This window comes from Anabrus simplex, chromosome 2 (genome assembly GCF_040414725.1).
Source record: "Anabrus simplex isolate iqAnaSimp1 chromosome 2, ASM4041472v1, whole genome shotgun sequence".
Classification (NCBI taxonomy): domain Eukaryota; kingdom Metazoa; phylum Arthropoda; class Insecta; order Orthoptera; family Tettigoniidae; genus Anabrus; species Anabrus simplex.
In genome coordinates this window covers 837,266,892-837,292,243 of record NC_090266.1, presented here as the reverse complement: position 1 = coordinate 837,292,243, position 25,352 = coordinate 837,266,892, and the positions used below count along the sequence as shown (strand labels likewise).

At 38.0% G+C, this 25,352-nt stretch overlaps 1 protein-coding gene across 3 annotated transcripts in view; it reads left to right on the top strand.

Annotated features, from left to right (window-relative positions):
• The window catches only part of LOC136863129 (tripartite motif-containing protein 3), a 443,103-nt gene extending 422,074 nt beyond the window's left edge, over window positions 1–21,029 (top strand). For all 3 annotated transcript variants that reach the window (XM_067139471.2, XM_067139472.2, XM_067139474.2), the window contains exons 7-8: window positions 8,278–8,428; window positions 20,330–21,029. In XM_067139471.2, coding sequence (XP_066995572.2) covers window positions 8,278–8,428; window positions 20,330–20,568 — 390 coding nt within the window. In that variant the 3' untranslated portion in view covers window positions 20,569–21,029. The remainder of the gene's footprint in view (window positions 1–8,277; window positions 8,429–20,329) is intronic.
• The last annotated feature ends 4,323 nt before the right edge of the window (window positions 21,030–25,352 follow it).

Genomic DNA, 25,352 nt, shown 5'->3' with positions numbered 1-25,352 from the left:
AGCTGAAGAGAACAGTTTTGTAATAAAAACTGAACATTGACAAGAAAAAATTATTTTTCAAAAACTTTTTTAATAGTAAATTATTAGGAACATATGAATAGTAACACAGTAAAGGTTTCCACCTATTCAGTACTAATATGTATTTACAATGTTATAAATTACATGGAACTAGTTTTGACCCACCTAGGGGTCATCATCAGCCATATTAAAGCATACATAAGTTTTTGTCGAATCCTAAAACATGTTATTTTTAACTGTAATAATCGTATGGATTTATAATTTATAAAGTGAAGTGTGGTAATGAGATGAGAAATGTTAGTATGGTACAGGTGAGTAGTAAATAATAATATATATACAAACAAGTTTGGAACAAGGTACAAGTGGGGTGCTCAGAGTTGTAAAAATATAACCTCGTGGATGTCAGTAGTCCTCGTACTAAAGAATCAATGTAAAATAACACATATAAACATATATACAAGTATGTACAAAGTCTGGAGAGTAAAGAGTGATACTCTTTTGATGTCGAGTCGGCCTTGACACTGATCACTAAAGCGGAGAAATTAGGCATTAGGTGTATTAAAGCTGTGTTGATCGGTTGCGTTGTTGATTGTTGGACGTGAAGTTATTTTTGAAGTTCTGGTTGAGAAGAAGGTGGAAACTGTGCGTGGATATATTGATTCTCAGTTCTTAGCGGAAACCAAATTGGACCTGTTTAAATGGAGAAAGTTGGTAAAAACAAAAAATGGAGATAGGAAAAGGTTAACATAAAGTGAAAGGACGCTTACCTCGCGCTGCGGTGTGTGTAGTATAGCTGATGGTGTGCGATTGGTGGCGGGGAGAGAAGTGTGGCCAGAGAGGAGGGCAGGCGCGTGCGGGTTAGGAGGGGGTTAGGAGGAGTGGGGGTGGCTTGGGGTGAGGTGGGGGTGGGGAGCTTTTAAGGCGGGGCTGAAGGGTGCGGGAGAAAGGGTAATTGTCTTGGAAAAGTACCTTTGATTAGACTTAGGATTGAGTTTTGGTTGGCTGCATTATTGTTTCTGAGGAAAGTGATTACTAGGAAACATACACATCACAGTGAAGAAAAATGCTGGAAACCAAAATTTTTTTTAACATCGTTCAAGTTAATAGAAATTGTTTTAAAATAGGTTAGAACATAAGTAGATCCATTTTCCCTTCCCATTTGATCACCCCAAACAACCCTCCTCACAGATTTTAATTATTTTTATCTTTTTTCAATTCATAGAGTTTTCAGGCATAGCAGGGTACTTTTTAAGAGTATTTTGAGAAGAAGAAAAATTCTATGTCATTTCACCTATGCAATGTAACATAGCTAAAGATGTTCCCAAGGAATGAACCGTGTAGTATAAATAATTAATTTGCTTAAAGCAAATATAAGTATCAAAACGGTGGAAATTTACTTTTATTGATTTAATGTAAATAAGATTTGATATGGGAAATGAAGCTGATTTCTTGCCATGTCCAATTTATCGAAGAGGAGAAGGTAAGGATTAATGCAGCCTAGATAAAATGGCAAATAACAATAGGAGTCTTCTGGAATTGCCAAATGAAGGACCACCTTAAATTGAAGATTCATTGCATTCATCCTGCTGCACTCTACAATATTAAATGTTTGCCGACTATGAAAGAAGTACATTGGCCAAGTGTCATGAAGACAAAAATGCTGAGATAATCAGTCAGCGTCGCTAGGTTGGATTATATTTCCAACTACCAAGATACCCGTGCTTCGTTACGGTATTATACTGAAATTTATAATTGAATGCCTATTGTTTTAGATATATAATCTGCCGAAATTCGCGATCTGACTCCTTTTCTGCGAGATTCCGCCAAAATTCGCGATCTGACTCGTTTTCTGACAGATCATGCCAACGTTCCTCCCATTTTTCAATCCTTCTTCCAGCAATCGTTTCGTACTTCCCGGGGTAGGTCCAGGTATTCCACCTGGTCAGTTGGGTCCCTAAATCTTTGCCATCTTTTCCTATAAGCATTTTTAATATGGATCAAATCCTTCAGGAGCTACGGCATCGTGTCGTCTTGGGTGCCTTGGCGGTACTGAACCCGCGGCCGGACTGCATTCTTAGTCATTACCCGTCCAGGACCCGTTTCCAGCATGGTCCGCACAATTGACGACGGTCCAGAACATTATTATTATTATTATTATTATTATTATTATTATTATTATTATTATTATTATTATTATTATTAGATGTTCTGGACCCCACAGCAAGATGCAAGACCGCTACTTGGCGGTAAATTACATCTGCTGCCATTGTCATTGTTGACAATGTGACCAGCACCATTGTCGCGGGTAGGCAAGTGTGCGGGTTTTCTGACGATACGAATGACTGAATTCCGTGCATTATTGACCTTATTATAGAGGTGAACAATTTGACGGTCAGTTGCATTCCTATCGTTTATTTCAAATGTGTTTCAATTTTTATTTATATGCCAGGAGAATCTACTGTAATCTAAGAACGTTCTCCGAAGGAAAAGATGGCTGTTGAAAACGAACCCAGGAAGGATTAAAAATGATCGGTTTATGATCAGAATAAGTACATCGAAAATCTACAGCCTGTTTCCAGTCATTCGACAGGGTCAGGAATGGAATGAATAAAGCCCCATCTAGTGGCGACAATAGGAATTGTGCCGGCTGCCGAAGCACTCCTCTGGGGCAATGATCGATGAATGACAAATGAAATGAAATATTGGACAGTGTTGCTGGAATGAATGATGACAGGAAAAATCGGAGTAAACGGAGAAAAACCTGTCCCGCCTCCGCTTTGTCCAGCACGAATATCACATGGAGTGACCGGGGTTTGAACCACGGAACCCAGCTGTGAGAGGCCGGCGCGCTGCCGCCTGAGCAACGGAGGCTCCTCATAAGTACATTATGAACAGTAAAATCAATTGGTCTCACCTCCTTTTACACCCCACCGCCGTTAAGTTTATTAACACTCCCCCCAAAAAAATTAAAAGAAGGCGTGTTTCTTTATGTTTAAAGGAGATTCCAAACACCAATGTTCACGTCTGTTACCTTCAGTTTTGAGATATAAGTATCCCCATAAAAATAATTCACTTTCTTTCACTTCCTTTCACACTCTCCCCCCCCCCCCAAGTGAATTATCCGGCAAAAAATACTGTTTCTTTAATAGTAAAGGATATTTAAATACCAATTATCACGACTCTAACTTCTTCAGTTTTTGATTTATATGTCCTCATGAAAGGAATTCAACTTTTTTTTCACTCCCGCCCCCCCCCCCACCAAGATGGGTTCCCCCAAAACGCGTTTTTCTTTGTTTTTAAAGGCGATCCAAATACCAATGGTCACGTCTGTAACAACTTTAGTTTTTATTAGATGTATGTATTCTCATACAATTAAGTCAATTTTTCAATTCTTTCACCCCCCCCCCCCCTTTCATTGGATTTTCCGAGAATACGTGTTTGTTTACTTTTAAAGCAGATTCCAAATATCAAATTTCACGTCTGTAACATCTTCATTTTTGAGATATCAGTAGTCTAATTAAAGGAATTCAACACCATTTTCAGTCACTTTCACCCCCCCCCCTCCACCCAAGTGTTATTTCCGAAAACTAAAAATACACGTTTTTTCATTTTTAATAGAGATTAAAAAATACCATTTTTTTACTTCTGTAATGTGTTGAGTTTTTTGAGATACTGTAGAAATTCTCATTTTAAAATTTCACCCCTTTTTTGTTCCCATTAAATGGAGTTTCCAAAAACAAATCACCTATGTTTCTTTATATTTACAGGAGATTCCAAATACACACTTTTTACATCTGTAACATTTTACGTTTCTCAGTTATTCTGTAGATATAGTCTTTCAAAAAATTCATCCCAATTTGTCACTCCTGTTTAACCGCCATTAATTTGATTTTCCAAAAACAATAAATACGTGTTTCTTTATTTTTAAAGGAGATCCCATATACAAATTTTCAGTTCTGTAATTCTTCAGTTCCTGAGATGTATGTATCCTCATTAAAGGCATTCAACCCATTATTCACACTTTTACACCCCTCCTATTGCGATTTACGGAAAACAAAAAAATCCAAAATCCACGGGTTCCTTTATTTTTAAAGGAGATTCTAAATACCAATTTTTTACATCTGTAAGCTTTTAAAGTTTTAAGATGTAGACACACTCATTTTAAAACTTAAACCCCCCCCCCCCCCCCCTTGGATTTGGATTTTCCAAAAACGAAAAAATACCTGTTTCTTTATTTTTAAAGTAGATCCCAAATCCCAATTTTCAGGTCTGTAATATCTTCAGGTTCTGAAATATTAGTAGCCTCATTAAAAGCCTTCAACCCGTTTTTCACCCTTTTCTACCCTTCCTATTGGGATTTTCTGAAAACAAAATAATACATGTTTCTTTATTTTTAAAGGAGATTCTAAATACTAATTTTTACATCTATAATCTTTAAAAGTTTTGAGATATATATACACTAATTTTAAAAATTCACACCCTTTTCAACACCTGCCCCCCATTAATTGTATTTTCCAAAAACAAATAATACGTGTTTCTTTATTCTTAAAGGAGATCCCAAACACCAATTTTCAGGTCTGTAATATCTTCAGGTTCTGAAATATAAGTAGCCTCATTAAAGGCATTCAACACTTTTTTCACCCTTTTCCACCCTTCCTATTGGGATTTTCCAAAAACAAAAAATATGTGTTTCTTTATTTTTAAAGGAGATTCTAAATACCAATTTTTACATCTATAAACTTTAAAAGATATGAGATATAGATACACTCATTTTAAAAATTCACCCCTTTTCACCCCCCATTAATTGGATTTTCCAAAAACAAAAAAATACCTGTTTCTTTATTTTTAAAGAAGATCCCAAACACCAATTTTCAGGTCTGTAATATTTTCAGTTTCTGAGATATAAGAACCGGAATCCTGATTAAAGGCATTCAACCAATTTTTCACCCTTTTTCACCCCTCCTATTGGGATTTTCTGAAAACAAAAAAATACGTGTTTCCTTATTAAAAATTAAAAATGAAGATTCTAAATACCAATTTTTACATCTGTAAACTTTTAAAGTTTTGAGATATAGATACACTCATTTTAAAATTTCACCCCCCTTTTGACCCCCTTAGTGACGGAATATCCAAAAGCCTTCTCTTAGCGAGCACCTACATCTTAATATGAATATATCCTCAAAATTTCATTTCTTTATGTCCAGTAGTTTTGGCTCGGCGATGATGAATCAGTCAGTCAGTCAATCAGTCAGTCAGGACAAGCTATTTTATATATATAGATGTAGAGAGAGAGAAATGCAAGTAAAAATGTGTGAAAGCTGATGAAAATGGTTTGGACATGTGCTGCGAACAGAAGCAAATATGGACTGCACAGTGGAAGTCATCGACACGAGGCTGATGTATTTGAGCACCTTCAAATACCTACCACCAGTCTGAGCTGGGATCGAACCTCCCAACTTGAACTCAGAAGGACAGTGCTCTACAGTCTGTATTACTCAGTCCAGCTAATAATGGAGATAAGCCACATAGTGGAACTGCCTCTACTTCAGACAAATGCTGATGAACCAGGAGGAAGTTGTTATATGATTTACCCCAGAACAGAAATGTGCTCTGGTCTTAATTAACAACTTTAATTAATATATACAATGTGAATCGTCTAAAACTTGCACCAGAGATGTTGCTGAAATGGAAAGTGCTATTGACATGCTGTTTCCACAGAAATGAAGTGGAACCAAGGACTCAAAATTGTAGCCCATATATGGACTTAAATAATTATTATAAAATGTGTATGTAGTATTTTAGAAGATGATTACGGCCTCCATCCTTCACAGAAGGTCCATGATCATTTGCTGGGGGTGAGTGCCCACTCTTCCAGCAGTATTGCTTGCATTTCTTTGAGGGTGTCAAAGTTGCAGCATGGGACATTTCGGCCAAGCATATCCCACAAATGTTCTATGGGATTGAGGTCTGGACTGCGAGCTGGCCAGTCAAGGGATCGTATCCTGAGTCACATAAATGTTCCATCAGGCAGTGAGCGGCATGGGGGCATGCATTATCATGCATCAGGATGAAATTTTCACCAACTAAGGTAGTATAGGGGATTACATGCTCTGCTAACACCTCTATGATGTAACAGTGTGCATTCAGAGCACAACCATCATTGAAAAGAATTTCTGTCTGGGCCTCAGATCTGATATCAACCCATACCATGAGGGAGCCACCCACAAATGGAGGCCTACAAGGCAGTAGAATGCCTGATAAACAGAAGATCGTAACTTGATATCAGGAATAAGCTTCTGATATAAAAGACACTCCTTAGATCTGTTATCCTATACACGTCAACATTGTGGGGCACGGCTAAGGAGTGCTGTATAAAGAAGTTTCAAAAGTATCAAAACAAAGTCCTCCGGACAGTCGTTAATACCCCTTACCACGTGCGTAGCCGAGAAATTCACAAACAACTCGGAATACCCACAATTAAAGAGGAGATTGTAAGGGCAGCAAAGTACTTTTATAGAAAGGGGGCAAGAACATGCCAGCATAACAATACAACAAATCCATGAGGTGGACGCTAACATATATTACTCAGTAAAGCACCTAAAAACACTCATCAGGGAGTGAAACACACTGTATATATAATGTAAATAAGACCATTATTAGATTGTACATATACGTAGCTCGAGTCATAAGTCATGGAACTTTTTTCTCGCGAACAGTAGACAACACGGAAAATCTAAGATATGCATTTGGAAACATACGGTAGTACTTGCGTATAACGCCACTAGATGGTGTATGTAAACAACAGTGTGGGTCTAAGCATGCCCCCATGATCAGTGTGTGAGTGAGAGCATCACAAAATGGAAGTCGACTAGCAGGAGCAACGATCGTATATTAAAATAGCAGTTTTCTGCAGCAGAAATGCACGCCCAGAAAGCTATCGTTCCTAGCAGATATAGACCTCCGAAGACCTGATCCAGGTTGTCTGTGTTAGGTACAGAGTTCATGAAATCATCTTTGAACACGCTGTATGCTTCCATATGATGCACTGATGGCATTAGTAGCATAACAAATGCTGCATCCATCATCCACCAATACCACTGCTCTTACAATGTCTTCTGGACTAATAGGCATCTTAACTTGTCAAATGTGAAAGAGAAACTGAAGGAAAATGATCAATTTGTGACAGATATTGTGTCACACTGATAATCCATCAATAGCTTCTGCCCCAGTATAGTAAAACTTCAAAGGTTTTGCTGCTAGTCGATCAATAAAATTGAGTGTCTAGCACTTAGTGGTGAAAAGTGACTCTTTAAGTTTATTTATGATCTCCAAAAATCACATTCCTCTCCAGAACTATAGAATACACATTATAAACTGCCTTTATGTAAAAATTAATGTAGTACTTCCCTCTAATAATTGGTGTTTAATATTTACAATTTTGTTTTTACAAAGTGATCCACTCTTTTTTGTCTGCCAGTGTATTTGTATGATTCTAGAAAAAATAATCTACAGTGAACATAGGAGGTACAGGTGTAATAACTTGAAGGTTTACTGTATCTTACTGGAACGAGGAGAGTAGATTCAATTTTCATGGTTTTTGTGAAATAGCATAACTGAACCAGGAATAGGTTAGGCTAACATAATGAATCTCTCATTAATAGACTCTCAAAATGTTTTGTTATCCTCCAAACTCAACAAATTAGGGATAATGAAGTAGCTTATTTTTTTTCTATTTGCTTTACATCGCACCAATACAGATAGGTCTTATGGCGACGATGGGACAGGAAAGGACTAGGAATAGGAGGGAAGCGGCCATGGCCTTAATTAAGGTACAGCCCCAGCATTTGCCTGGTGTAAAAAAGGGAAACCACAGAAAACCATCTTCAGGGCTAATGAAGTAGCTTGCTAGCATTTTAGAACACCTTGAGATGACTTATTACAAATAGTCGTTTCCAGCATAATGATCTTGCAGTGAAACCACTGCTCAGAACGTGTGTAGTAATGTTCTCTACTATTTTGTGTATACATATTGTTATGGTATTTCTACCCGTATTTATACAAAATTGTTTCAAAATATACTTTCACTGCTTTGCGTGTATTCCACTTCCAATATTTCTTTACAATGGAATATTCCCCTGGTTATTTCTGTGAACTTGCAACTAATTTCTATGCTCTAGAGATTTTACTCCTTTGTTTTAGTAATTATGTTCATAATGATGGGGCAGGAATCTAAAATGTCTGATATTGTTGTATATGCAGGTTGGCAAGAAAGGCAGTCAGAAAGGTTACTTCAATCTGATCTCATCTGTGACAGTTGGTCCCAGTGGAGAAATTATTGTTGCAGACTCACGCATACAGGTTTTCTCTGCCAAAGGAGACTTTCTGGAGGAATTGTATCCAGAAGGCAAAGGTACAGAATATTCATGTTTATTGCTGTTGTGATGTACTATGAATTTTATTAGAATATATGACAGTGTATTCTGTGAAACTCCGGGGCTCAGGAAGTCCTGGGTTCAGTTCCCAGCTGGGTAGATGATTTTAGCCCTGTCTGGTTAATTCCTCCAGCTTACAAACTGGGTGTTTGTACAAAATTGTTTCAAAATATACTTTCACTGCTTTGCATGCATTCCACTTCCAGTATTTCTTTACAGTGGAATATTCCCCTGGTTATTTCTGTGGACTTCCAACTAATTTCCATGCTCCAGAGATTTTACTCCTTTGTTTTATATTTATTATTATATCATCATAATATAATGATATCATCAGCTATGTTACATTGCATAGGTGAAATTACATAGAATTTTACTTCTTCTCAAACAAACTCTTAAAAAGTACCCTGTTATGCATAAGAACTATATGAATTTTTTAAAAAGATAAAAATAGTTAACATCTGTGAGGAGGGTTGAGTTGGGCGGTGAAATGGGAAGGGAAAATGTATCTACTTATGTTCTAACCTATTTTAAAACAATTTCAATTCACCTGAACATATGTTAACAATTTGTTTGGTTTCCAGCACTTTTGTTCACTGTGATGTGTATGTTTCCTAGTTGTTTATTATTTTTACACGAGATTCCAAATACCAGTTTTTACGGCAGTGTTTCTAAGATATACTGTAGATATAGTATTTCTAAAAATTCACCCCGTTTGTCACTCCTGTTCACCCCCGATTAATTGGATTTTCCCAAACAGACAAATACATGTATCTTTATTTTTAAAGGAGATTCCAAATGCAAATTTTCATGCCTGTAACAGTTTTGTGAGATATAAGTATCTTGATAAAAATAATTCATTCCCTTTTTCAGTCCTTTTTACAACCCCCACCCCTTAAGTTTTTATTCTGAAACAAAAAATCATGTCACTTTATTTTTAAAAGAGAATAAGAATACCAATTTTCACGTCTGTAATATGTTATTTTTGAGGTATACTGTGGATATGCTCATTTTATAATTCACTCCCTTTAACACTTCCCCTTAAATGGATTTTCAGAAAAAAAATTATGCATGTTCCTTTACTTTTACAGGAAATACCAAATACCAATTTTCACGTCTGCAACCTCTTCAGTATTTGATATATAAGTAACCGTAATAAAAGAGAATTAACTCTTTTTTCACTTCTTTTCATCCACCCCACCCCCTTAAGTAGATTTTCCAAAAACAAAAAAGTACATGTTTATTTTTAAAGAAGACTCCAAATATAAATTTTCATGTCTGTAACATCTTCAGTTTTTGAGATGTAAGTATATATCCTCATAAAAAGAATTCAAGACCTTTTTCGGTCCTTTTTACCGCCCACTCCAATGAATTCTCCGAAAACAAAAAATATTTCTTTATTTTTAAAGGAGATTCCAAATACGAAATTTCATAACTGTAACATCTTCAGCTTTTGAGATATAAGTATCCTCATAAAAGGTATTTAACCCCTTTTTCACTCCCCTTAAGAGGATTTTCCAAAAACAAAAATATTCTGTTTCCTTATTTTTAACCCTAGAACGGTACCGCTACTTGCAATGATGTTATCGGTAGTGCTTCGTCGGGGCGACGACTCGTACACTTTTGCTAGTTTTTATGAATTGTTATTTTTCATTGTTGATTTAAGAGGGATTTTCCGCAAACGATAAAATACGTGTTATTTTATTTTTAAAGGAGAGTCCAAATGCCAATTTTTACATCTGTAAACATTTAAGTTTTTGAGATATAGACATCCTCATTTTAAATATTCACCCCCTTTTTCACCCCCTTAGCGACGGAATATCCAAAAATCCTCCCTTAGCGAGCACCTACATGTTAATATGAATGTATCCCCAAAATTTCATTTCTTTATGTCCAGTAGTTTTGGCCCGGTGATGATGAATCAGTCAGTCAGTCAGTCAGTCAGTCAGTCAGTCAGTCAGTCAGTCAGTCAGTCAGTCAGTCAGTCAGTCAGTCAGGACAAGTTATTTTATATATATAGATATTTCAATGAGATTAATTTTTTTTAATCCTCCTCTTCCCTCCCAGACTGTCAGCCGGTCCTAATAGCGAGAATGCTCTCAAAAGATACCTCCAATCTATTTCCCTCCCCAACCGTGCACCAGTGATCAACCCAGGTGTATTCGCACACCAGTGACCATCTGCGTGATCCTTCCAGAGTTGCCTATTTAGCCACTGTGTGGATAGATCTGGCCATTTGGAGTATTTTGAAAAATCCACTATGTGGCATTTTGACCACTTTCTTTTCCTAACTTGGCCATTTCTAGCCATATTACATTGGGCATTTTTACTGTGATTTTCAGTGTAGTTACAGATTTTAATATTGCTAGTCAGAGCATTTTGTGAAATAATTCTTATATTAATGATGATAAAAGTAATTGGACATGGACATCCTTCTTTCATAAATAACCACCAAAAATTCCTATTCGGCTTTTCTCACATGTTGGTGTCCCTTGTCTCTATACCACATTTTGGTTATTCCCTTGATAATGAAATGAAAAATACCAATTTGTCACATGACAAGAAGAAAAATTTAAGATATATGTCTGTGAATTTTGCACAAAAAGGTAGTTACAGTAATTCAGAATCACCTGCCTGACAACATCGAAATCCTCTGAAAAATGTTGCTACTAAATGTGAATGGAACTTCAAGAACAGTTCAAGACCCTATCAGATTTAGTTGCAGAATTTGAAAGGAATACTGACAAAACTGAAAAGCAGTGGATGAGTATTTCTCAGAAGTGGGTAAATAGGTCCTCCACAACTCTAATACTGGCTAGAATTTAAACTGTATAAAATAGCTGCAGCATAAAATCCATATTTAGAATTTGTCTTATTTGCTATACAGTCCGAACATTGCCTCATTCAAATACAGCAAATACAACATATGTTAAGTCTGGTTGTTGTTCTTGTTGTTGTTGTTGTACTTTGGGTCATCAGTCCATAGACTGGTTTGATACAGCCTCCATATTACCCCATCCTGTGCTAATCTTTTCATTTTGGGAGATAGTGGGTTCGAACCCCACTGTCGGCAGAACTGAAGATGTTTTTCCGTGGTTTCCCACTTTCACACCAGGCAAATGCGAGGGCTGTACCTTAATTAAGGCCATGACTACTTCCTTCCCACTCCTAGCCCTTTCCTATCCTATCATCATCATAAGACATATATGTGTCGGTGCTACAAAAAGCAAATTGTAAAAAAAAAATTAAAAAATATTTTCATTTCGACACAACTACTACATCCTACATGTGCTCTAATCTGCTTCTCATATTCACGCCTTGGTGTACTGCTGCAGTTTTTACTGTCTACACTTCCCTCAAAAACTAACTAAACAAGTCCTGGGTGTCTTAACACTAGAACTGCTGGAATATATTATATACCTTTAACTGCCGACACGGTCATTTTGACCGCTATTGAATAATATTATATTTTTGTGCTTGATATGCGCAGTTCCTCATTATCGTTTTGCCTCTGTTTCTGTACACTGCTTTATGAGTTTCAATATTGATTTATCAATAAAAAGACGCCACGCACTCGTTACACTGTCGTCAGAAACATGTTGCATTGAATATGGATTAAGTCCTTGATTTTCTTTTGAGGGGTTATGGCGAGCAAACCTACCAGGTGTAGTCTTCCCAATGTCTCCTACAGTCCACTCCATGATACCATCAGTACTTAATGACGCATTATCTGGCCGTGGGAGGATTTTACCTTGGTTGTCGCATCTGTTATGATACCATGCTTTGCGGGATACCGTTTCTATGGCTGTAATAGAATAATAGAAAACTCGTCAGTACTCGGCCTATGCGAGGCATCATTATAATTTTAATATGGTATAAATCAAGGAATTTCACCGAAGTTGTTATGCTGATAGTTATAATAATATCAACTTACTTTCAATCTGAACAATCCGGTTTTCAGTGTGTTCTAAATCACTGCTTTCCGAGTTATGACTTGATTGGTAGTAATCTTCGTATGCATTTTCTCTTCTTAGGTCCTTTATATCTGTACCACATTCTACATCAGACGTATCATTAGGAATATCATGGAATAGACTCTGCAGCTGATGGTTTACGATACAAGTTTACTGTACTGTGACAAGCTGACGAAAGACAACACTACCGGAGATGCAACGGAAATAATGTTCGCACATTTCTTAATATATCTGAGTTCCATTGTTGAGTTTTTGAAGGTTTCCATTGTTGATAGGATAATTATGAGCAGATAATTATATCTCAGTGAGAGATATGTGTTATAATACATTTTCTTACGATAATTAATACAGTGATCAAAATGACCGCTCTGGCGGTATTAGGTATTCCTGTTACTAACGCCCCATCCATTGATGCAAAATTAATTATATTTAATATGGATTTTCCTGATCACTAATCAGGAAAAGTCCCTGCAGCTCAATATCCTACAATAAAAACTGTAGTCAAAATTGAGTTTGGAAAACGTGTAGTGGTCATTTTGACTACTCCGGCAGTTCTAGTGTTAAGGTATGTCCTGTTATTCTATCTCTTCTTTCAGTCGAATGTTGCCAAATCATTCTCCTCTCACCAATTCGATTCAGTATCTCTTCACAAGTAATTCGATCTACCCATTTCATCTTCAACATTCTTCTGTAATGTCACGGCTCAAAAGCTTCTATTCTCTTTCTTTCTGAGCTAGTTATCGTCCATATTTCACTTCCATACAATGCCACGCTCCAGATGAGTCTTCAGAAACTTTCTATATCAATGTTCGAAGTGAGAAAATGTTTTTTCTTAAGAGGCCTTCCGTACTTGTGTTAGTCTGCATTTGATGTCCTCCATACTTTTGCCATCATTTTAGTAATACTACTGTTACTCAAGTAACAATATTCATCTACTTCCTTTAAGACTTAATTTCCTAATCTAATATTTCCTTCATCACCTGACTTCATTTGACTGCATTACATTACATTTGTTTTGGATTTCATCTTGTATTCCTTCTCCAAGACTCTGTCCATACCATTCAGCAATTTCTCCAGATCTTTTGCAGACTGAGATAAAATAACAATATCATTGGCAAATTTCAGTTTTGATTTCCTCTGCTTTGATTGTGATTCCTTTTCTAAAGTCCTCTTTGATTTCCTTTACTGCCTGCTCTATATAAACATTAAAAAGGAGAGGGGACAAACAACAGCTTTGCCTCACACCTTCCTGGATTGCTGTTCCTTTTATAGGCTTCGATTCTTATCGCTGCAGACTGCCTTACATTTGAAGGGTCTTGAAGGGTATATATGCAAGATAATAACTTTCGTAACTGAGATGGCATTTGAAATTGTGATGCTTGTGACAAACACTGCTGCAGTTTAGAATCATCAATCAGTAAACCTCATTGTGTATAGCTGCTTCCTTAAACATGAAACACACCAGGCGAGTTGGCCATGCGGTTCGGGACTTGCAGCTGTGAGCTTGCATCCAGGAGATAGTGGGTTTGAATCCCACTGTTGGCAGCCCTGAAGATGGTTTTCCATGTTTTTCCACTTTCACACCTGGCAATTGCTGGGGCTGTACCTTAATTAAGGCCACGGCCACTTCCTTCCAACTCCTAGGTCTTTCCTATCCCATTGTCGCCATACGACCTATCTGTTCAGTGTGACGTAAAGCCACTAGCAAAAAACAAACATGGAACAGGTAAGTCCACATATACTCAAAACAGGTAGCACCAGCAAGGTGAAGCCATAATTGGTGCTAAAAGTAGGTGGAACTTTGTACATCCTGCCTATAGTTTTTGAAAATACAACCTGTGTCTGAAAAGTTCGGTGAATGGTCGCCTAGGTGTTACACCATGCTAGTTCGGACAATGCGCTCGCGCATACGCATTGTGAGACATGACACCAAGTGCCCCCTATCGGTCAAATCAACACAGTTAAACGGAGTTGAACGCTGAAACACATCACACGGAGTCAGTGTGAGGACTCGTGTCATTGCATAATGGAGTGCAAAACGGAGCAACACATTAACATGAAGTTTTCCTTCCACCTAGGCAAAACGGCAATGGAAACACACGCAATGTTAGTGCAAGTTTACCACGCTCAAGCAGCGAGTCAAAAGTGTGTTTTTGACTGGTTTAAACGCTTTCGAGATGGAAAGGAAGGTGTTGAGGACGGGTCGACCAACCACAAGCACATCTCCAGACATTGAACGAGTGCGACAGTTGCTTGCGAATGATCGGTGACTGTCCTTACGAACGATAGCAGATGAAGTGGGTGTAGGCAATTTCACGAACATTTGAAGAAGCGGAAGATTTGTGCCCGGTTTGTACCGCACAACCTGACAGACAAGCAGAAGCAAACTCAGATGGAAACATTGGGAGATTTCATTGACATTTGTGACCAGAAATTACAGGAGTTGGGTCGTGGTGCTACCAGTATGATCCGGAGACCAAGAAACAGTCAATGGCGTGGCGTTCAGTGTCTTCTCCGCCTCCCAAGAAAAGTCGGTGTACAAATTCCAAGATTAAGACAATGCTGATTGCCTTTTTCGACAGCAATGGTGCCATTCATCATGAATTTGTACCCCAGGGTACACCGGACAATGCGGAATTGTACAAGGGAGTTTTGAAACGGCTACTGCAACACATCAGATGGGTTCGGCCTGAACTGGCAGAGTGGACAGTGGAAGCTCCTCTACAACAATGCCCGTCCACACACCGCGATCCACGTGACCCAGTTTTTCGCTAAACGCCAGGTGACTGTTCTTTCACACCCTCCGTATTCTCCGGATTTAGCACCAGCATATCTTTTTGTTCTCCCGTCTTAAATTAGCCCTGAAAGGCCACTGGTTTGACAGTGTAGGAGGTATGTAACAACGCGTGACAAGGGTTCTCCGGGAGATTCCAAAAGAAGCGTTTGCTGCCAGCTTCCAGCAGCTTTACAGTCGATGTCAAAAGTGTGTTGTAGCTAACAGAGATTACTTTGAAGGCCAGTAAAGGAGTTTTGGGTGTAACTTATGTTGTCTTTATTTCATGAGCCCATTCACCGAACTTTTCAGACACAGGTTTTATCTTGCATTTTTGCTGCTGGAAGTTCATTTTGTTCCAGCACTGGTGTTGCTGGCTTTACATCACACCGACACAGATAGGTCTTATGGTCACTGGTGTTGAACCATGCCAGTTATTCTGTGTTGCATTACTGTGCTTCAAGTAAAATGTAAGCAATGGTGCTGTATTTAAAATACAGTTTGCAATTTGGGCAAGTGAACTGGCAATCTTGCAATGGAATGTAACTGTTCATGTTTGTGAAAGCAAACATCTTGTATGCACTTTCTGTAGGACGAACATGCCTAGCATTATTATTGTTGCTTGTTGTTTAAAGGGGCCTAACATCTAAGATCATCAGCCCCTAGCATTATTTAGGAAGGAGGTTATTTCATTGTAATTCACAGTTTCATCTTCAGCAGAGATTTTAACATTCCAGCAATCATGACCTTTACAGATATACTTGTGAATCTACTTCACACTTTGAACACATGAGCAGATTTTAACATTAATGTGAGCTTCAAAGTAAAGTAAAAGAAATGGATCATAAGAAACAATGAACTGATTATATGTTTCAGTGCCTTGAGTATTTTTTGTAGTAGCAACTGATGAATGTGCTTGATCACGTTATGCTCATTGCAGCAGTTACGGGTCCCCAGTTTTCGCTACAACAAGACAATGTAAGGGCGCATACAGCAGCCACCACCAGGGTTCCCTTGGGGAACTCCAGATCCAAATCATGGAACAGCCCACTAAGAGTCCCACAGCATCCAAGAGTCCCTTAGACACTTCAAGAACTTGCAGATGCTTTGGACGGATACCTTGATAGTTGTTGCAATCCTTCCTGTTCCCTTGCTTATAGATAGGTTCAATTACTGCTTTTGTCCAATCTGAAGGTACCTTACCAACACTCCATGCTAATTTTACTACTCTATGAAGCCATTTTATCCCTGCCTTCCAACTATACTTCATCTTTTTCAGGTCTAATTTCATCTATTCATGCTGTTTTATGACAATGGAGTTTATTTACCATTCTTTCCACTTCCTCAAGTGTAATTTCACCAACATCATTTTCCTCCTCCCCATGAGCTTGGCAGTTCGCAACACCACCAGGATAATTTCCTTTTACATTGAGAAGATGTTCAAAATATTCCCTCCACTTCTCCAGTGATTCCCTGAGATCTATTACGAGTTCATGAACTGCTTAAAACACTGTTCATTTCCTTTTTCCCACCCTTCCTAAGATTCTTTATTACTGTCCAGAAAGGTTTCCCTGCTGCTTGACCTAGCCTTTCCAGGTTGTTACCAAAATCTTCCCATGACTTCTTTTTGGATTCAACAACTATTTGTTTCGCTCTGTTTCTTTCATCTACGTACAAATCCCTGTCTGCCTTGGCCCCTTGTTTGGAGCCATTTCTGATAAGCCTTCTTTTTACGTTTACAAGCTGCTCTCACTTCATCATTCCACCAAGATGTTCGCCTTTTTCCATCTTTACACACAGTTGTTCCTAGGCATTCCCTTGCTGTTTCTACTACAGCATCCCTGTATGCCACCCATTCACTTTCTATATCCTGAACCTGCTTACTGTCCACTGTTCGAAATTTCTCACTAATCATATCCATGTACTTCTGTCTAATTTCCTCGTCCTGGAGATTTATACCCATATTCGTTTGCAGACAGATTTCACTTTCTCTACCCTAGGCCTAGAGATGCTTAGTTCACTACAGATCAGATAGTGGTCTGTATCATCCAAAAATCCCCTGAAAACTCGTACATTGTTAACAGATTTCCTGAATTCGAAGTTGGTTAAGATATAGTCTATTATGGATCTGGTACCTCTAGCCTTCCATGTGCAGCGGTCAATAGCCTTATGCTTGAAGAATGTATTCGTAACTGCTAAACCCATACTAGTACAGAAGTCCAGCAAACGCTTCCCATTCCCATTGGCTTCCATATCTTCCCCACATTTACCAATCGCCCTTTTGTATCCTTCAGTTCTGTTCCCAACTCTTGCATTGAAATCGCCCATTTGTACTATTCTATCCTTGCTGTTGGCCCTGACCACGATGTCTCTCAATGCTTCATAAAACTTGTCAACTTCATCCTCATCTGCACCCTCACATGGTGAATATACGGAGACAATTCTAGTCCTAATTCCTCCAACTGACAAATCTTCCCACATCATTGGCTCTTTTACGTGCCTAACAGAAACTATGTTATGTGCAATGGTATTCCTGATAAAGAGCCCTACCCCAGACTCTGCCCTTACCTTGCTAACACCCGTCATGTACACTTTATAATCTCCTATCTCTTCCTCGTTATCTCCCCTTACCCGAATATCACTTACTCCTAGCACATCCAGATGCATCCTCTTTGCTGACTCAGCCAGTTCTATTATTGATAGCTCCCCATCAAATTCCATTTCGTTCACCAAGTTGTTTCCAAGAAGTCCCTCGCCTGTCAAATGGAGTGGGATTCCGTTACTCCCATAGGTCCGAGGCTTGCTTAAAATGTTCTGAGCTCGGTAAATTCATGAAGCAGGATGCTACCCTACTTGCACATAATCCAAGTAAGGATCTCTCCTCTAATGGGTTATGGATCACCGGTGAATTGTATAGTCCTAGCCGCCTGAGCACTAGGAGGGCCATGACTCAGAATATGTCCGAGATGCCCACTCCCATTCTATAACAACTGGTATCCCAACTCTCAGGACCACTTACTAGGCCACTCAGCCGTTGCCCATGGTTCACGAACTAGGAGGTGACTACAGTAACCCACACCATGTATTATTATTATTATTATTATTATTATTATTATTATTATTATTATTATTATTATTATTATTATTATTATTATTATTATTATTATTATTATTATTATTATTATTATTATTTCAATATGTTTCTTCAAATTAGGAACTGTTTCCCTGTAAGTGAGTTTTTGTCTACATCAATCATATCAGACTCATGTAGTTACATGATCTGTGACAGTGAAAACAACCATAGAGGTCTCACTTTCTGTCTTTTGCTCATCGTTCACAGCACAGCGTGAAACATGAAATATAATGTGGGAAGTCAATGCAGAACTGTTTTGAGGAACTAGGGTACTGTATCTATTACCACCAATAAGCCTAATACAAAGCACTTTAAATAACTAAAGAATATCTATAACCAGCCAACAAGTAACAGAGTAGGAATGTCAGTCTTGCCTCTAAGCTGTTACAAAATGATCACTCACACCTGCGCAAGAGTGCACACTTAAAGGGAGCTACTGTGTTTCCTTGGAGCCTAATATCCGTTAGCCAATCAGCAACTGCCTACCCTTCCCTTGGTTTTACTGAGACAGTTACTTTTGTATTAGGGTCTCAAGTGGAACATAATATTTCTGGAACAGCTTACTGTGATGGAACAGCATAGATTATCATGTTACTAAATTGAATTCCCAACTGTGTTTGTGACCTTAAGCCTGGCTCTCAGTCTGTTGCAAATTATTTGGTCACCAATAGTTGCACCAGATGTTGCCCACAGATCATTTTGTTGCTCCTTTCACTTTCTACTCTGGCCTGGTCTCCTAGAGTTTAGCCACACAAAGCCTTGCAGCCACTGCACGAAAAGTCCTGACTTTCTGCAAGAATGTGACTGCACAAACATATTCTGCCTCAGTTAGTTACTGTACCTCATTTTGGCTAACTGCATGTAAACAAGCTGGTTCACAGAACTTTGTCAGGTAGAGACTGCATGCATCATTAAGCACCCATTTTGGTGTTTGACAAACACAATACATTTCACTATTTCATGAAAGGAATGTCTATTCATTTTATAGGGAGCTTACATTTGTAAAGCTTGCTGGAACAAGGCAAAACAAACTTTATAGCCTATGCACTAACTGGTTAAATATTACAGTCAACTAAATTCATGTCCCTGTAATTTTTTTTCAACAGTATATTATGTATAGAAGACAAATGAAGAGCAGTGATTTACGGTGTAAGCATGCATGAACAGAATACACATGAAAGAAAGACATGGGACCAAAATGTTTGGCTGCAGCCTTCATCAGTAGACGATAGAATAAGAATGGTGGTTGTCACCACTGATGTCAATAGATACTGGTGATGAGGTCTAGAGAAGCAACTGACCTAAACATTTGATTGATAACCACTCTTGTCTTGCCTGTCTCCTCCCTCTTACTCATAACAGTGTCTACTTCTCAACAGTGGCTACCACATATCTTATTCTATCCTCCACTTTCTTTTACGTTTGCTTGAAGTAGACCACCTGCTCCAACTTCATATTTCTTATATGTCATCATATCATATGGTTTATTTCCAACCAATCTCATTTCTGTCTTGAAAAATGCTGATTTCCATATAATACTTGTTGCATTTTTTTCCAAGATCTTGGATTGCAAATTGCAACAGTTTTTTAGTAATTTACTCAGCAATAGGAAAGAAATTGCTAAGGAATAATATTTTTTTAAGGAGAGAAATAGGACCAATTATATGGTTATTTATTATTAGAGAAAGAAGTGCTTCCATATTTAAAAAATCTGCCCCACTGATGAGGCAATGACTGAACGTAACATTGCAGACTAAGTTCAGAAGCTCGGGCATACGACCTCCCTCAAGACTGGAAAGGATAGTGGTGGTGATTTCAAAGGAAATTTCAATTTAATTACATGAAATGCTTTGTAGAAGTTTCTCACATCTATTATAATGTGATGTCAAGCTACCTTATTGCTACCCTTCATTTAAAGAATCAGTGATAATTGTTGAGAAATAACATGTAGACATTTTGGTAATGAAATATCCCTATATAATCTATTACTTTTCTAATGCAGGTAGAGGTCGCTATGGAGGAGTGGTGGTGGATGGTCATGGGCACATCGTTGCCACTCGTTCTGAGAAGAATCGCAACTATGTTCAGGTGCTGAAATTTGCTGGTGGTACTCCAGTTTCCATCATCGATTCACATGACTCGCGACTCAAAAGGCCCAGCGGTATGGGAGTAACAGCGGATTATCACGTTATTGTCGTTGATTTAGGAAATGATTGTGTTAAGAAGTACAGGTATTGGTAGTGTGCTACATCTTAAGAAAACAATAGTGTTTTGGGTGCATTGCTTTGTCTGTGCTCTTCAACAATGTGTTACTAATTGGTTTGTTTGAGTACATCCTGCTGTTGTTTGCAGAATAATGACTGTTCCTCAAAAACTGACTGGAGTGTGTATGCGTTTTATAACAATTATATTGCAAAGTGACAGGGATGCTCAAATATGTGATATCTGTGATAGCCTTTGTACAAAGTGTATGCATAAATTGTAGTGTACAGAACCAGTTTAGAAATCAGATGTTCTTTTTCCATTACTGCAATAATTCATAGAATGTTCTAGCGCCTGTAAATTTGTTAGTTATGGATTCATTGATTAGGCTGACTTGGACATCTGAAATATTAGATGAAATTGTTGATCATTATCAGTGCTGAAAGTGGTTCCATAACAGTTGTTACTGTACAATATTAAATAAAGATAACAATTCTACCTTTGCACTCTCAGTTTTTGAATAATTATGTACAACAATATTTAAATACAGTCGAACCTCCCTTCTGCGGACACCGTCAGTTCCGAGGAAAAATGTCCATTATGAGAGGTGTCCGCTGAAACAAGTTTGTAAAAACAATCGAACATTTTAACGGCAAAGAACATCCATCGTAAATATAAGCATACATATCTTTATTTTTATTATTCTAAGTCATTTCCGTGTTAGTATTTCATAGAGAGTTATTATAAGTGATTTTATATCATTTACAAACATTACAGCTTCGTAAAGTAATCGTGAAGCTTCGTCAGTGTAAATTTAACACATGTTTTCTTTTCTTTTTCCTTCTCTAGTTGACTACCTGAGCTCGACCTTATCAGAGACAATCCGAGTTATGAATAGAATGATGCAAGAAGGGAAGAAAATCCCCAGATAGCTTGTGAGTCAACAGACTCTGGCAGCATTTCTGGGCAATTAGAATTCTCGGAATATGCCTATACACCACTAGGTAGAACTGAATTCCGATGTACCTTCTCTCCCCTTGCACTCGAAATAGTACAAACATTCAAAAAGGATTTCTTATGTCTGAAGAATGGTTTTAAAAGAAATGATGACATGTGGTCCGGTGTAATAAACTGTCCTGCACCGTGTAAAGTGTCCGCTTAAGTCAATTGGATGGGACAAATGGCAATGTCCGCTGTCCGGAGTTCGAGGTGTCTGCTTAAATGAAACCAATTTAACACTTGTCTTATGTAAAATAAAATCGGTTCCGAGGAAAATTGTCCGTATAGTCAGGTGTCCGCTGAATAAGGGTGTCCGTTAGGGCAGGTTCGACTGTATATTAATTGTATTAGAAATGTCTGTACCTTTGCATTTCTTTCTATTACTACAGACAATATACAAATATTAGTGGGTATTTCTGCCTTAAAGAACTTCAGTAAGGAAAGTGGAAAGAGAAACACCATGCAGGGCAGTGCCTACAGCATCCAAATATGCATGGTGGGTGGATGTGAGGCAGTGATGTGATAACATGTTCAGGTGCCTTTGTGTGCGCAAGTGGACACAGGTCACAGTACAGGGTGTGCTTATCCTGAGCTGAAATACATTGCTGAATTTTATGTATATGGAGTCAGTAAGACCCTGGATCACGTCCTGTGGAATTACAACCCCTGCTTGCCTCCCGCCCCCCACCCCCCCAAGGTATATTTAGGCCTACGCAGTTGCCTAGGGTGGCAGATTTTAAGGGGTGGGTTTTAAACTCTTGCCATTTATTTCTTATTATAATTTTATACATTTTATTCACAACTCTTGAAAAGAGAACAACAACTTAACTCACAATGAAATGGATATGGATAACGTTGGTAACAATTGACTCAAATTTAATAAACGGTCTGGCAATTGAAAGAGTGCAAGCTTTGCTTTAGTAATAATGTCAGGTTGTCAAAATGTGATCATTAGCACTTTTCTTCTATGTCATGCCTTCTCACATGATAACCTTAAAGAACTTACTGGTATTATATTATGATATGTTAGGAAAATCTTGTTGCTCGCAATCATAAGCTTTGTGATGGGAGACATCACTAACATGTCATAAGGTTAACCAGTATCAATGCTCAACAATGCCCAAACTTCTGAAGGTTGTTTTACAGAAACTGAATTATTTAATTTTGACTGAAAAATATTCCAATGGCTAGTTGAAGCAGAGACAGAGGTGTACATTTGTTGCAGTTAAAGGAAAAATGAATGTGACATAACACAGCAACTAGGCTATGAAGATGGGATAGATGAATTTGCAACAAAGAAAGCATGCCATAAAACACACCTTGCCTCACTTGAGTTTGTGGCAAGTTCAATATGCATATATTATTATTCGTTAGCTATGTACAGAAGAAAGCTACTAAGTGGTACATTCATCTTGAAATAATGGGGCAATTTTTTTTTTTTTTCTGGCTAGGGGTGCCAAGTAGCTAAATTTTCCCCTGGCTGCACTGCTAGGGTCAGTTTATCCATAGTTCAGGGTGGTTGAAGAGAGTTGTCTACCAATCATATCCAACCCATGTTCAATAGGGCTTAAGTCTGGGGATATGGTGGGTCACTGTAATAGCATAATGTCTTGGAGAACTTTCCTGGAGATGGCTTCAGTGTTAGGGTGGGCATTGCCCTGCTGAAGCATCCCATTTGCAAACGTCACCATCAGAGGGGGAATTGCTAGACTGACAACCCTGTCAGCATACTCTAGCAGTTGTTGTGCCCTCAAAAATCACTAATGGCAGTTTCACATGAAAGCTAATAGCACCCAAAACTGTAATGCCTGGGGGCGGCCTCCATGTGCCTCTCAACAATAGGATCGATGCAGCCCTTCTTCTCAGTATGCTGTTCGACACAACCGCAACAATCGTTGCAGCCAAAATAAAAGTGTAGTTAATCACTGAAGATGACAAACGACTGTTCCCGACACTCTTGTAGCCTCGCACGTCGATATTGTGGGGTGAGTGGGACACTTGCTGCAGGAATACTGTATCGTAAGCTAGCTCAATGCAAAAGATTGCCAATTGTTTGCCATGTAAAGTGCAGTGTCACAGTAGCAATTTTTTATATCCTGTTCGTACCTGTTGGCAAGATATGTTTCACAAACAAACACATCACTGCACCTTACACACCACACCTCGACTGAGCTCTACTGATCAATCAGGTGGGGAGTGCCGTATGAACAATCCGACTGGCCTGATAGGTGCGTTTACGTACCTAACTGACACCATTTCATATCTTCAGTATCAACACGAATGACCAATTCCTTCGTGGTGTTGTAATTTCCATTTTCCCTATTGTAGGTACCAGTATGGTATGGCACTAGTACTGTCTTGCAGGTAAGTACCACTCATATTTCACCTTGTTCTAAGTAACAATAATTTCTGGAGCAGAAACCATTTAAGGATAATTTTTATATTGGAAAAGTTTGGACACTAACTGTTGCACAGGAAGAAACAATTGTCTTCTTAGCTAGGCAGCCATTTCAACTTAATCAACATGATAAAGTGAGATCTGAAATAAATATGTGCTATTATTGAACTTTCTTCAGATGCAATAATGTGTTTTAATCAATGTTAAAACTAGGAAAATGTAAAGAAATTTAATTATACACTTTCTTTAAAATGCAGTGTAATTTCATTACAATTTAATGCTTATTTTCTGAAATAATAGAGGTGGCCCTGATAAGAACATTATTTATGATGTAGAAGCAGCACATGCTTTTAGCAGAGGTAACAAGGATTTAACCTCACTAATGGTAAGAAGAACATACATGAAATTTAACTTTTTATGTATGAAGTACAATATAGGATGTTGAGAACAAGTTTGGTAAAGAACTGTTTAATTTCTTAGAAAAACATTTGGATGTGAGAAGAAATACTGTGAGTTGTTTATTAATTTTAGAAGGTAGGGATATCAGCTATATGCCATATTTATATAGAAACTGTCTTGATAATTTGAGTTATTTACAGTCTTTGGCAGTATGTACAAGTGTAATTATTTAGGTCTAGTTTTGATGTAGTGCCTTAGGACATGAAATTAGGTACTACCCTTACATTTTCCCTGAGTGAATGTTGAAATGCACAAGGATAAAACACACTCAGATTAGCTACTTAAAGTGGCCATGGCTTGTTATTTGAGTCTTGGACAATGAGAGGGCGTAACCCTCTAGGTGGCCTGCCCCACCCCTTCAGGGTGGGGAATGAAACTTTTGATATTTGTATGTATGTGCGTCTCATTTGACCACTGAGCTATGACATTGAGTTTTATCATGGAACATGCCTTAGTGCACTTGGTTATAATTTAGAGAATATATTACAAATATTTTTGTCAGAATAAAGAAAAACACATGATCTGAGATAGGACTTAACTGACATTAATTAGGGGTAAGATATTTAATATTCTAAAGATTCTCATTAAAAGGGCAGTGCTGAGTGGAATGAGGAAAGTGATAAAGCACTGAAAGGCCAATGAGGGATATCCGTAAAATGCTGATGATGATGATGGTGCTTGTTGTTTAAAGGGGCTTAACATTGATGGTCATCGCCCTGTAAAATGTTTAGAAGAAATTAAGTGATTCACCTAGACGAAGCTATGGCATGAACGCTGTGCTGATTATGTCATTAGAGAGTAATCAACAGATATTTTGGAAGAGATATACACTGTATGAATTCATTTTTGAAAAATATTCCAAGTAAACATGAGAATAAGGAGACAGAGAGAGTGAAAGGTAAATTTAAGAATAATAGTTTTAGTTAGTGTATTTGCATTTCAGGCCAAACAGCAGCAACTTTCTTAA